This window comes from Lepisosteus oculatus, chromosome 21, assembly GCF_040954835.1.
Source record: "Lepisosteus oculatus isolate fLepOcu1 chromosome 21, fLepOcu1.hap2, whole genome shotgun sequence".
Classification (NCBI taxonomy): Eukaryota; Metazoa; Chordata; class Actinopteri; order Semionotiformes; family Lepisosteidae; genus Lepisosteus; species Lepisosteus oculatus.
This window is the reverse complement of record NC_090716.1, coordinates 11706079-11720915: the sequence shown is the minus strand read 5'-3', so window position 1 is coordinate 11720915 and position 14837 is coordinate 11706079. Positions and strand designations below refer to the sequence as shown.

At 39.4% G+C, this 14837-nt stretch overlaps 1 protein-coding gene across 1 annotated transcript in view; it reads right to left on the bottom strand.

Annotated features, from left to right (window-relative positions):
• lrp5 (low density lipoprotein receptor-related protein 5) overlaps window positions 1–14837 on the bottom strand; it is a 73823-nt gene that overhangs the window by 40412 nt on the left and 18574 nt on the right. Inside the window, exons 3-7 of the mRNA XM_006642470.3 lie at window positions 14050–14247; window positions 11034–11230; window positions 7810–7941; window positions 3806–4202; window positions 2949–3120 (exon numbers count right to left, since the gene is read on the bottom strand). Of these exons, the coding sequence (XP_006642533.3) occupies window positions 2949–3120; window positions 3806–4202; window positions 7810–7941; window positions 11034–11230; window positions 14050–14247 (1096 nt within the window). The remainder of the gene's footprint in view (window positions 1–2948; window positions 3121–3805; window positions 4203–7809; window positions 7942–11033; window positions 11231–14049; window positions 14248–14837) is intronic.

Genomic DNA, 14837 nt, shown 5'->3' with positions numbered 1-14837 from the left:
AAACCCCAAATCAACATATTCTTCCTGCCTGCATCTCTAATTGAATCAACCGAGAACACCTCCAGAATACTATCGCGAAAGAGAAGGGGGAACGAAAAGAGTGGAGCAAACTGCACGTGGATGCAACTGGCCTCTTCTTGAGTTCAATGTCTCCACGGGGGCACCCTAATCCCTTTCACTCTCATCTCATTCACAGAGCTCTGCATGCCTGCTTCCATTAATGAAAATCAACACTTTCCACTGCCCCCCACCCCTCCAACACACACACACACACATTCCTCCCCTTCCTCATTTCGGCAGTGCTTCTGCAAGTCAAACCTTCGCTGTGAGATATGTTTTAAACAGGCTTCAGGCAGCTCCTCTGCTCTGTCCCCCCCTCCTCCAGTTAATGTTTTTAGAAGCTGGGAACAATGCTCCCGTGGGGTGCCAGGAGCCAGGGGTAAGCCCTGTAGACTGCTGTCATGCACCTCTTGACAGGCCCTGCCAAATGGCTCCTTCAGTGTGTAAACGCTTTCTGAAGTGACTGGCTCCTTTGTGCAACAGCTGAACATGCAGATGGGAAGCACTTGGTAAGGAAAGAATAACTGCTGGTCTCCCCACATGAAACCCCATACACCCTGTGAAAATGTACATCTAATCAACATACCATTACACATTCAGCTATAGTGCAGCTACACCACCTTCCTCTAGATTTTTGCTGACAGACAAATCTATTAACCTTGCCGGAAACATTGAGAAACTGTTTTTTTTTTCCTCCCAGTTGAGGATAAATCAATAACAAGCTTTTATGATTCAGTCTCAGGCTTGCTGTGACTGAATGACAACTTTTGAGATGAGAGAGAGTTGGTTGTTTTGTACAAATAAAATAAAATGGTGTGTTACATGGTGTGTTTTCACAAATATAAGAGCAACAAGTGACAAGAAAGAGGCCTTTCTTCTATTGTCTTTTAAGAAAAATAAACCACGCACACAATGAAATGTTTTACCCATTACCCTCATTACTCTACAGTGAGAATTCATATTATCATTAACAACTTGTGTTACCAGGAATTTGCCTTGAAAAGGACTGCAATTCAAAAAGACAAAAATGTTGTAAAAAAAATATTGTACAACACAAGAGATCTTCCTGCAGTGTTCTGTTTGCCTTTATGGGACTGTGCAATAAGGGTTAAACAAATTACTAAGATGGGTTTCTGGCAAACATCATTATCTTCTGTTTATACAATAGACCCTGTGGAGCACATGACTGAGTGAAATACGACTGTCAAGGCATTCAGAAATGCGCAAACCTGTTTGTGCAAGTAGTTTCCATTACACAACCTTTAAACCATGAAGTATATGCACATACACAATAAGACAGCACCATTAATTTGGAATCTAAACTAAGTTTGACTGTTTTTTTCAGATCTCCCAGATCTACCCGGTTATGTTAACCCGGTAACCCCTTATCCTAAAACCTGGCTGTTGAGATCAATTGTGTTTTTTACTGCCAGTTTCTAACCGATGGCTTTATAAATAAGCCACAGCCTTCAATAATTAGCTCTAGTATAATCTACTGTTGGTCAAAATAAGATAATGTAATTTTTCTATATTCACCTGTATATCAGTATTAATATTACGGTGATATGTAATGTAATTATGAGGATTTTGCTAAGTAAAATATACCAGAGCCAAGCAAGTCAACTAGAGAAATAGCCTCTAAGAGATCTGTTTTGAGAGAGCAGGTGACAATATGTGTTTCTGATGTGGGATGAGATTAAACTGCATATAGCTAGTTCAATTAGGAAATGAAGGCCTGGAGTTTGAGTGGAAACCAGAAGCCTCTACATTCCTCGTGACAGGATCTTTAGAGGCAGTCCTGGAGAGCCACAGTACGATGGTTTTATAGGTACTTTTTAAACAGTCACTGAGCAAAATGGCAATAACATGCAACTTTATACTAATTAAGGAAATATGCAATGAAGTCATTGAAAGCCTAGCTAGTACAGCTAAGGCTGTCCACCCCTATCCTAAGGAAGTAAACAGTGTTCCAAAAAGAAATAAAATGTTAATTTTGAAGAGAACAAAACAAAGAGTGCATACAAAACGACAAACGTTCTAGAGAGAACACAGTCTAAAAATGAAGGTTCTTACAGCCAGAGTGAGTCACTAGGCTAAGTACTTCATAGCATTCTTTATAATTGCTAATATTCTCCAGTAAAGTAGTTTATTGTGTGTGAACATGGCCAATTAAACACCCTGCTTGACGAGACAAAAGATTTTTCTAAACCTCATGTATAACACCGCTAGTCTGTAGAATCAGAACAGAAGTGAATTGAAGCACTCGTCCCTGCTATTTCAGAAAGCAGGCCCGCACTGTATGGTTTTCTCAAATCAACTTGATGTATTTTATACAGTCACATAAATAAAAAGTTTTTGTCACATTAACGTGGTACAAAAATGAACAAGCCTCGTGCGAACACTTATTCGCAGCTCTGAATATTCTCAGGCACCCTCTCAGCTAAGGCAAGACATGTTTGTGTAGGTCTCCAATAAAGAACACAACGCTACCTGAAAGCACGCCTAATTAAGAAGCAAACCTCTGCTGGTAGCAAGACAACAAGTACAATAAGTACAATGAGAGAGCCTGCGGGACGTGGCACAAGCTTGGAGCAGGGGAAACGTTCAATTTTGTGGTGTGGTAGTCTCGGAGGTTCCAACCCCAGCGTTACGTGGAGAACTGGAATTTAGTGATCTGGTAGTGTGTGGCCAGTGTCCAACAGAAGGTGGTTGGGCAAAATTGTCAAACTGCATGTCCTGCAACAGCAGCGCATTGCTTCCTTTAACAACCGCTTGGTGAGCTCACCCAAACAACTGGCAGAGAGTCCCGATGAACGAAGAAGGCAAGCCGAGACAATCCCTGCAACGCGACAGTAAATTCCTGCAACTCCACGTTTTTATTTAAATACCTCGATTCTGTCTGTTTTGGCATCGCCCCAGTACAGCTTGCCCGCCGCGTAGTCAATCGCCAACCCGTTCGGCCAGCCCAGGGAAGTGTTCAGAAGGATAACGCGATCGCTTCCGTCCAAGTTGGCACGTTCGATCTTCGGTTTTTCCCCCCAGTCAGTCCAATACATGTAGCTGCAACACAGACAAAAATTAAAACACATTATCGGGCATTCTGCCCCGGGCTACAGCCATCTCCTGAGCTTATGGTACAAAATACAAACCAAACTACAAAACAATTATTTATTCTTTATCGGAATTAAAAGCTCTGTTTGTGACACAATTTAGTTCAATGCTGAAAATTCACAAGAAGTGATTTCAGTCTCTACAGGTTTGTACAGAAAGTGCAGAGTAACATCTTCACATGGTGTTTCCGATAAACAGCAGGAGCACCAGTTTCTCCAAGTATGATACCTGCACAAGCAAAATGCCATTTGGTTCCTTATGATTGCAAACAAAGGCAAGCACCTCAATACATCAAACATTACCTTTGTGTTGACTGTCAAAGGGTATCAAAATAATCTTCAGGTATTTGTTTTGAAGAACCTGTGATGTGGATGGCACATGCTATGTACCTGAAGGTCAGATGCTTGTGATCTGAGCCTGCCCTAAGATTACAGAGTGAGCTCCACCATATAGCGACAGACTGGTTTAGCAAGAAAATTAATTGGTTCAGGCCTTTCAAAACTTATAAGAAAAGTTGATCTAATGACAACGGAAAAATACTTCGTTGAAACACGATGTGTTGAAAGAGGGTAATAACCAGGCAAGTGAGCGCAACGCGAATGGATGAAAATGTGCGACTGCTCATTCTACACACCCTCGAATGGGGTCGAGTACAATGGCCCGGGGCTCATCGAGGTTTTCCGAGATCAGGATCCTGCGGGACGTGCCGTTGAGCCGGGTGACTTCGATGCGGTCGGTGCCGGTGTCGGTCCAGTAGAGATTCCGAGCCACCCAGTCCACCGCGATCCCATCGGGGTGGTTGACCTCCGTTGTCACGAGAGTCTGAGCCCCGCTGCCATCGATCTGGGCACGCCGGATGGCCTTGACCTCGTCGTCGGTCCAGTAGACATAACCTTCCACTGGGTCATAGTCAATGGCTATGGCATGCCGGATGTCATTAATCTGCAGGACAATATCAGTGAAGTCGGGCAAATCCAGAGAAATGCGGCGCAGATCAGTCCGCCGAGCAAGAAGCAGCACTTCCTGGGCTCCTAATAACAAGATAAGAAATACAGATGAAGCATTGCAAAAGGAGCGCAAAACGCTTTCAGTAAAATTCAAAATTTTTATCGTTTTTTTTTTCCCCCGAAATAGAAAAGAGCCACAGATCTAGAGTTGCAGACTGGACACATAATTTTGCACACTGGTCTTCAGTTAAACATTTTGCTGTAAGAAACTGAATCAGTGTTTTTGTGAACCTATGTTTTCAATTGATTTCTGGGAGACAGTTAAATTTCTATTGTTTATTTTTTTTAGTCTAAAAACTCTGTGGAGGCAATTAAGTGGAAGACCCTTTATTTAAAAAAAAAACAATCTCATTCTAGCAATTCACGCTTCAGTGCCGAAAATGTCAGCTGCAATCTTTTGGTGAAATTAACTCCGATCAGAAGTGACAGCACAGAAACAGTTCCTCTCTCGGCTGCAATCTTGCCTTCGGCTCACGCCACATTGGGTAATTGACAAGACGTCTATAAAATGACAAAAACTGCCCCAATTTACCCACTCAACCTAAACAAGCGGCGACTATTGATGCTGCAGGTTCTAATCCTTGCCCCTGTCCCTTTCCCCAGTCAGCTAATCAGGTCGATACAATGAGACACTGTTTTAAATTCAGTTTAGATGGAAGCTCATCTGAATGTCTCCATTTTCTACCCAGAAAGCCCCTGCACTACAGAAATTAACTCCATTTCTCCAAGTTGTACTTGGAGAGTAATGAAGAGTATTAACGAATACAGGTCACAGTCCTGCCTTGCAATCCTGGTGGTATAAATACAGAAATGAGAAAATATTTGAATTTTACTTTAATTTTTTAATAATTTAATTTAATGTAAATTGTTATGATGGCCTGTAAGTATGACTTACATTTTCAAACAAACCTATATACACATTTACGCAGAAATAGCTTTCTTTAAATGCATCTAATAATTAAGAAAGGATTCTAACATCCCAGAGATGTCCTTGCCAGGAATGTTATCACTGTGTGTAGCAGATACATGTGTATTTCAAGAATGTGGCTTCTGAACCACATTTATAAGGTATTAACGTGGTCTGCATCAAAAAGAAAAATGCTTTTTCCCCAAAAAATAAACGCAATGAGAAATGGATAAAAATGGCTGGTAGGAAGCTGGACAAGCATGCTTCATTGTGCAAAACATGTTTTAGTCATTTTGACAAAATACATAAACTGTGCCTGGCCATGATTAGGTCTGATTTCCTTGATAACGGGTGTGCCTCTGACTCACTAGTAGACCTGAGGAGGGGTCAGACTCCTCTAAGGCCTGACCTTCACCTATCAAAATAAACATCTCATCCGCAGTACCATGTGTGTAAAAAGAAAAGCCAAAGACTGTGGCATTGTTTTCACAAGTGGTTTTATGCTCTCCTGGGATCCTGGAAAATCTGCATTCACCAGCATTTTGCTAATAGTTCCATTGCCTCACAGGCTCCGAACACATTCTCCAGCCACCATAAATACTTAAAATTTGTGAGGCTGTGTTCTTCTTGCAGCTTTAAACGAGCTGATTTATACCCATTTACAGGCCAAGGCTGGCCCTGCTCTATAATAAACAGAGCTGTTGTATTATTTTTATTCAAATCCTCAATGACCCATATAGGAAATTTAGACATGAATTTCGCCAACACTTGCAGTGAGAGAAGAGAAGCATATTTATGAACTGACAGACAATGGGCTGATTGTGTGCTTACAGAATATAGGTAGAAGAAACTTTGTTAACTTTTAACAGTTTTAAACCACCAGTATGAGATCTTGATAAGAAGCAGCAATGACTCCTGGCAATCCACCGTAAGACACATTTGTACCTTATGTGTACATTGCAGTACTGACAAAAGCACTTAATTATCACATCTTTATTTCCGCATAAATTATTTGCTTTAGAGTTGGTGAAATATCTGCCCTTACTATCTATCTATAATAATTACTGCTGAAACCTAATCTGGATGCTTTTAATGTGACATCCATTCATTTGTAAAAAAAAAGAAGACATCTAATCTTACAACATAAAGTTACTTATGCTTACTATAGACATAATCTCATCTCTACTAAATACAGTACTACATTTCTATCTGAAAGGATTATAGAGTGAGTTTCATGGTTCAAATCTGTGCAAAAAGTTCAAGTTAGCCCCAAAACACTCTTGTATACTCTAATAAGCACATTAATAAAGCATGCCCAAATTTCCATTTCCTGTACTCCTCAATTTCACTCATTGAACTAGTCTTTAACAGCAGACTACAGCACAACTGTTTATTTCCAGCTGGTTTCCTTCACTGCACAGCAAAAGCAAACAGAACCTGAGATATGCGAGATATGTACAATCATCCTTTCAAATAAGGGAGACAGAATTTTTTTATTTTTATGGTAAACAGACCTAATCCGTCTCTCATTTAATAGTGCTGCACATTTACAGGGCTTTTCAATGTCAGAACAGCACCAACAGTCAAACAAGGAAAAACAAAGACATCATAGGATAGACTCTTGTGAATTTCATTGTGCTGCTGTCATTATAAGCAATATACCACATGTTATTCCATTATGTTTTAATTAATAACAAAGTCAGGATGGGAAATGCTGACTATGTAGTGCTATACATAGACTCAACATTCATGGAGCAAGGATGCATATTTGTAACATAGTAGCCAGGTAAATGCAAACGCAAGGAATGTGGCTGCTTGTAAAGTTTGATGATTATATAAATTTATTTATATAAATATAGCATTAAGAACTGTAGAGCAGCCATCCGTCAGAGACTAAACCATTTCTTTCACGGCTTTTTGGTTATGACTACATATAAAAGTTTTGTGAGAGACCAATGTGCCAAAATGAAGAAACAACTCAACTGACAAAAATAAAAATAAGGTCAAGTTAAGTGATGTGCGAAGGAAAGTCTGTGTCAGTTGTCATACCTTTTCTGTTTTCTTTTAGTTTTAATCGAAGTTAAACATCATACTTTCTGAGAACTACCTGAAAACGCAGAGTTTCATGTGCCTTTGGCAAACATTTTTTGATGCAAAACCAGATCCAACTTAACAAATAAATCTCTGAGTAATTTTAGCAGCAGAAATTGAGAAGCGAATCAAGACAAAATCACTTTGCCAGAAGAAAGATTCATATAACATCTTTCCCCTTTAGAGTCCCAAGAAATTTTAAAAAGCCAGACAAACACATGCAACTGACATGACACTTGAAAAGTGAATTATACTTAAAAAAGAAACCTGTTTGCAGTATGGCGAGAAATTAAGAAATGCAATTAAAACAGGAAACCGAAGGCACAACTTCACATACAGAGCTGGAAGTGTCTGAAACAAGCTACCCAGCCTTGATACCAGTGCTTTATTCAAGGAATGTTGAGATCCACTGATGAATTAGTTACTACGTAGCAAACAAGCTAGGTGTGCTGAAAAACGTAATCTCTTTTGCAAACTTCCTTGAGTACTTATGAAGTGACTCTGAGACTCACTTCATTGCGAACAGTGCCATTGCTTTATTCTTGAAGATGCTCAAACCCATGAGTGGTGCAAATCTTTTCCCATAAACGTTTTTAGAGATTCGCAGACTGACACAGACAGGTCGACTGATACCTGGTTTGCAGGTTTTGCCGTCTTCTTGGAGTTGAACACCCGTAGGACAGGCACAACTGTAGAAAGGCTCCTCTGGCGACAGGAGACACAGGTGAGTACAGCCTCCATTGTTATGGACGCAGGGGGTAGGAACTGCAGGTGAAAGAACAGAGAATATTACTTATATTCTTAATTTTCCATCCAAGGCCCATCGATGGAGATAGAAATAATTTTATCAAGTCCTAGGATATGTGGAAAAATCATGCAAAATTCAAACAAAACTAAAATCCAGGTGTCTGTAAATACATGAACTCCCTGCGCTGTATCTATTGAGATGAAATAGCCCTGCTTTTAGGCAATTTTATTAAGTCCAGTCAAGTTGCAGCTAACCAGGCTTAAAGATATGGTCTTTAAATTAATTTTAACTGAAAATACTAAGCACCGGAGTTGCTGGAGAAGATTAAACTTGAAAACAGTGATTTATTACGTCCTTTGCTTGAAAATAAAACCAGTCTATTTTCTCTTTTGAATGATGTGCACATCGTTCTTTTTTTACCTTCAGTCATGACAGATTTAAAGGAATTCTTGAAAAAGGAGCTTAGCTACACAAAAAATGATCCAAGAACATGGAAGGCACTTGAGAGACTGCCAATAAGGTATTATCATTTCCTCATGTGCCACATTTTTCATTCCCACTTGTTCAGAAACTTTGCCAACTTAAGCAGCACATTCAATAAGACTCACCAATGGGGGTAGAAAGTTATGGCGTCTTTTGAAATTAAAAATATACCTTTTGCTTCTGTTAGCTTTCCCAGTATTGTTTTTTTTGGCAATTTTTTGACAACTTTTCTGGGCTGCTCAAAGGAAAATAGATCCAATAAAAATAAAAATTAATTGTAAAATGTCCTCATCACCTGGCAGTTCTAACAAGAAATCACGATGCTTATTGCCTAGTTCCATTACATGCATGTGGAAAACATGTGACTTTTATTCCTCCTTCCCCAAATCAGAAATATTCAAAAATACACATCAAACATGAGAAAAACCTTTTTTATTACTACATTGCATTAGCACAAAAACAAGATAGTATTTGAAACTCTTAAAAGAATGTCTTCCAGGGATTATTTTCTACAAAACAAACTTTTGCTCTGCTACATCTTTAAAGGTGCACATCTACCTACTCTGTAGGTGTTACGACCCCAGGTGTCTAGGGGTAAAGGGATGAAACATTTAGGACACTTTTTGGATGCAGGTGGGTTCTGGTGAACAAAGTATGAAAAAAGTTTTTAAAAAATCATTTTTCAATGTAATACAGCATCGGAAATTGAGTTAAAATACATTCAAGAATGTGAGCAGGAAAAAAGAGCTTTGGAGACCAATTATTTCTAGTCAGAATTAAAGAGTTGGCTCTTAAAATCAGGGCTCACAGTGTGGGTATTTACGTTGTACACATAGTGTATTTGAAAGCCTAGAACTTAACTGCCAGCTTCTATTCACCTGAGGCCCATACTGTTCTGCTGTGGAACTCTCACAGTCTCCTGAAGACAGCTGATCTTTGACTCAAACATTTAACTAGCCCCTACAGTATATCAACAAGCACGTGGAGAGGAATCATGACCCCCCTGTGGAAGAGGCTCAGTGCCACTCTCCCATGGCGATAGCGACACACGGCAACACTGACATTTACACTGTGCCAAGACAGACTGATTGTCATTACATTTGACTTCTGACAGGGTTTCCAAAAAAGCGGGAAAAAGAACACGGAACAAACTTCTCTTAATTGTATGTACATCTTATTTATCTGTAAAGGAAAGCTCCCAAGATGCTATTGCCAGCAGTGTTTAAACCGAGTGAACAAGGTCGTATTGTTTTTGTTCTGATTTATGATGTCTGTTGGAACCTGTCCTTCAGCTTGTGCACGGACAAAAAGGAGGTGACTATAAAAATTAGTGCAACTGCTTCCTTTTCCAGTAGTTATTTCTCTGAGACTGTTGGGTTTCAAATTTGATTGAAAAAAAGGCAAAGCAGAACATAACAGAAATTACAAGCTGTGCCAGGTAGTAGGCCATCAGCAAGTTGCATTACAGGACTGAAACAGAAAGATCCCTGTTACTGCATTTTCATAATGGAGAATGTCTCACAATACATGTATCCCCCCCAAATTTGTTTTATCTATTCATGTTTTTATAAATGATGTTGTTCTTCATTCCAGCAAAGAAAAGACTACTTGATGTTTTTCATCCACAAGTCCCTTTTTCGACTTTAGAAACCATTATTGCAAAATAAACAAATCTCTGTGCCATTACTTCTGTTTTGCTCTAAGTTTTTTTAAATTAAAATAAAAAATAGTTTCTTAACTTAAAAATAAGAATGCTGTTTGAGCCTTGGAGTCATTTCTTAAACATAATATCTATAAGAAATTCTGCTGTGTTGAGAAAAAAAAACTACACAAAATGTTCACCTACATATCTAAATGGGCTTAAAACTAACAGAGGCACTTGGATTGAGGCTTTCGGGTTTGATTTATAAGCTTTCTCAAAGCATTAAGTATTAACAGTGTTTAAAGGAACTTCCTCCAATGATCATTCCCCACAAACAATTTGTCCCAGCTGCTGACAGCCCAGAATGTCCTGGGGATGGCACCTGAGACCCAGATAAACTTAATGAGAAAACAAGCAAAACAGAGAAGAATAGGAATGTATCACTCACTGACTCAACATGGCACGTAATCATTACCCTTGCGCTCAGGGCTACAGAAAAGGGTTCAAACTATTTTCCGTTCAGAGCATTCACTGGAGGGTTTGTCGCCTTCGTTCAATTTTTCACCAGTTTTTATTCAGATATTGCTTTACAGGAGTGGGGATGTGAACAGTGTACCCAGTGTGCATCTGCTATAAAAACCTTGCATGGTCCACGTGAAAACACCCTCACTACAGCTTCCAGTGAATTTCTAAATTGTGGGTTTGAAAATGCGTTCCACTCTTCCATAACAAAAATCCATTTAAACATCCAGAATTTACTTATCTTAAAAGCAAGGTCATTTAATTAGTACTAAAGTATCAAGGAAAACTTTAGATTTTAAATAGCCAAAAGATTATTTTATAGCGTGCATAAACACATACTGTATAAACACATCAGACACAGATATATACATATGAAGTCTGTATTTACATATTTACAGATGCAGATAGGTATCTTAACTAGGCTTCTGAAAACTAGGTTTATTCAAAGAAGAGTAAACTTACTGTTTGGCTGTCTCTCTTGGCCAAGCACCTGGATATCCATGGGAGAATAAATGCTATTCAGTATTTCCCTTCTCCTCTCTCCTGTGTTCTTGTTACAGGCATGGATGGACCGTGTCTGCCAGTCTGTCCAGTACAGAGTTTCCCCAGACAGAGTGAGAGCAAAGGGGTGGGTCAGGGTGCCTTCAACAACCGTTTGCCTGTTCATGAGAAAAAAAAATAAGACTTTAAGCTCAGGAACATTACAAAGACTCAGGGATGTAAGGAAATTAAGTATAGGGGCATTCAGGAAGGAAAACTGGAGACCTTGTTTTTGCACAGTGGATTGAGAGATTTCAGAACCAGCAATGTAGTTGAAGCAGACTCCATGGGATGCTTAAAGAAGCGTATGCTGAAAATGGGGATCGTGAAACCACTAGCAAGCCAGAAGAGAAAGAGAGGGGCCGAACAGCCCCCTGTCACATGACCTAAAAAGCATGATTTCTAAGCATCACTCACCTACCCTACTGACAGAAAGAAAGGCTAAACTAAACTGTCAAAATAAGAAAATAAGACTAAAACGACTCATTAAAAATGTTTTTTTTTTCAGTATGATGTTGGCCTAATGTAGTGCAGAATAAATTGAAAAAAAAATATTAGCAACATTTTTCATCTACATTAAAGGCAGTTAAGGACTAATTGTCTAATCCCACTTGATTCTGCCAGTTTTTCTTCAATACTGGGGCTGACATACATCTCCCAACACTTGATAGTAAACCAAGGTTCAAAAACACAGCAAAGAGAATTCCCAGCTAAAGACAAGCAGGAAATGGGTTATATTTAAGTAATAAAAAATAAAGGAATAGCTTTGATATCACATTAAAGCCATAACTATCAGAAACAGAGAAAGCACACGTGCCAATAAGAATACAAAAGTGGTGTTATCACACAGGAAACTCAGGTAAGGAAGCTGTTCCTTAAGAAAACAGTAAAAACATCAACATACATTACCACTACACAGAAAACAAATTCAGAACACTTCTGCCCCATTAAATGATTGGTTACACATCCACATAATACAAACATCCTCCAGGAGTGAGAAATGCTACAGAAACTGACAAATGTAGCTAAGGTTCTGCTTAGATCATTAAAAGTATCTGTGGCATGTACTGTATAAGATTAAGCCCTGCTCTCAAACATGTACAGCTTCTTTCCAGGGGGAAATTAAACAAATCAGGCTGTCAATGACCTTGGAGTCATGTCTGTTCCAGTCATTAGCAGGGAAGAGTTTCCTCTTGCTGACAGTACAGCTGTCGTTAATAACTGGGGAAGCAGCTCACAGGATTGAGTCTGGTCACAGAGCTACTGAACACATTTGTGGGCTGACAAAATCCTAAACAGGAGAACACAGGGTCCAAATACAGAAAAGCACAATCTTTAAAAATATCTTACTTTGGTAACAGACAAAAGTTCTTTGAAAGCATGAAACTGGTTTTTGTAATTGGATCAGGGGCGGATCAAAAAGAAACATGACAGTGTAAGAGGTCCTATCTGGAAAGAGTTAAATCCTTTCAATCAGCAGTCTTCTTTTCCACGGGTTTCACATTAACAATGTATAAATAGCTTTTGGGAATGCCTTCCAACATCTACAAGGCTGTCATCATACACTAGAGAAGTAAAACCTTTAATAATAAATTTAATGCTTTTTTATATCAATGACTCAGTTGTATGAACTACGAACTAGAACTACATAGTGGTTAACAACTTAGAAAATGCTTTACAAATACTTTACAGTAAGAGTAACTCTATGCCTACGATATATTTTCTGTTACAAATAACTTGTTTTCAGATGTTGAGTGTTAATTTGATAAATGAAATCGTGCAGGACATTTAAACTCTTCAGTATAAGGTTTAATCTTCGGTTTTCTGACAGCACAGCAAGTATTCCCATTCTTGCACATGGTCAGGGACAACAAAAGGAAGCAAGGAAAGTATACTGTGGCAGAGTTAAAGAGAAGACATTTACGAGATATTGTGCAAAGCACCAAGTCACATCTGTTTGCTGTACACCATGATCCTGTCTTTGGGTATTTAACTTAGTCCAGTAGTGCAGAAGCCTGAAAAAAATTAATTATATCCAGATCTCATGGCCATTTGTGGTCTTGCATACTTGGTTGCTGAACATGATTTTTAACACAGCAGACAATGTAAGTTACAGCGGAGATTTACATTGCCAACAATGAAGCTATAGTCTCTGGTAACAATTAGGCCTTCACATCTTTTCAATGAGACTATGCATTTTTGCAGTTACCACGTTTTGGAGTAGTTGCATTCGATATTGGACATGTAAAAAAAAAATATATAGCCACCCTATTTGAAAATATATTTGCCATGAACAAAGTTTTTAATTCTAAAAATGGTCAAAAGCACTTGATTGGATCGATATGAGGAAAGCTCATATCTAGCAAACTCAAATCTTGCAAATCTTGTTTTTCTTAAACGAATTAAGTCACGGACTACAATTATTCAACCTCACCATGAATAAAAGGCTTTTTTTTTTCTCCACCGCAGTGCACAATGTTTCCTTCCCACTACCCAATACCTCTGGCATTGCAAGTGCTGTATCTGAAGGGTGGGTGCCATTGGTGGCTGGGTTTGTTTTTTTCTGAAGTCCGTCCTTGACCTGTGCACACTGAAAACCACTCAATCAGCTCTCTCAGCTCCTTGCAGAAAAACGGCAGACTGGCAGGGCTGCCCTGGCGTGACCAGTGCTCCAGGGGGGTGGAATCTTAGAGGAGGACTCAACTTGTTTCTAGCACCTGGTTCAAAGACCTGTTTTCTAATTTGGGTCTTTGAGCTTGGATTGGAGAGCTAGAAGTACCATTCTGCCTCGGCTGGATTGGTCTGAAGCCTTGTTTCAAAAGCCTGAGAAGTTTGTTGCCACAATCATTTTACTGTGTCTGAAGAGCGGGAGGACGCTCACCACAAGAAAAGTGAGAAACCGAGGCCTCGAGCCCTCAGATGCACATGAGACACTCACCGATTGGATCCATTTAGGTTGGCTCTGTGGATGAAGCTGAGCTTCGCATCGGCCCAGTAGAGCTTCTGCTCCTCAAGGTCAATGGTCAGTCCGTTGGGCCAGTAGATATCGGAGTCCACAATGACTTCCCTCCTGCTGCCATCCATCCCTGCCCTCTCGATCCGAGGCTCCTCTCCCCAGTCTGTCCAGTACATGTACCTGAGGGAGGCAGACAGGATGCCAGGATTTAACCCCCACTGCAGTGCAGGGAAGTCACAGAATTCATTTAATCGTGCCCAGAAGAATCCATCACAATAGAGCATAATTATCTAACTTCCTTCTGACTTGTGGAGAAGCAGACCATTGTCTTGTGGTTCTCTGCATAAATAAAGATGTTTAGGAGCAATGCTCCCCTTTGGTATTCGGTATCACACCAAGCACTGTCTGTATCAGCTAAAGATGGTCTCCATAGAAAGTCACAGACAAGCAAAGCAATAATCAAAATTTCTTTAATATTCTGTTAGTACTGAAAATGACCTACAAAAATCATACTAACCTGTTTAACCGTGTCAAAGAAAATTCAATTTGTCAAACAGAAACACGTTATATTAGTATTTGAGGATTTTTTTTTTATTTCAGGGCCCAATCTCTTTTTCCATTAATTTGAATTATACAGAAAAAGGATTTACACATTGCCAGTAATCTGAGGAGTCTGAATGACCCTATAAATGATAACTATTCAAAACTATTTAGAGCTTGCCATGGTATACTGAAGTTAGAACTGTATAGATAAGATAGAAAACTCCAAA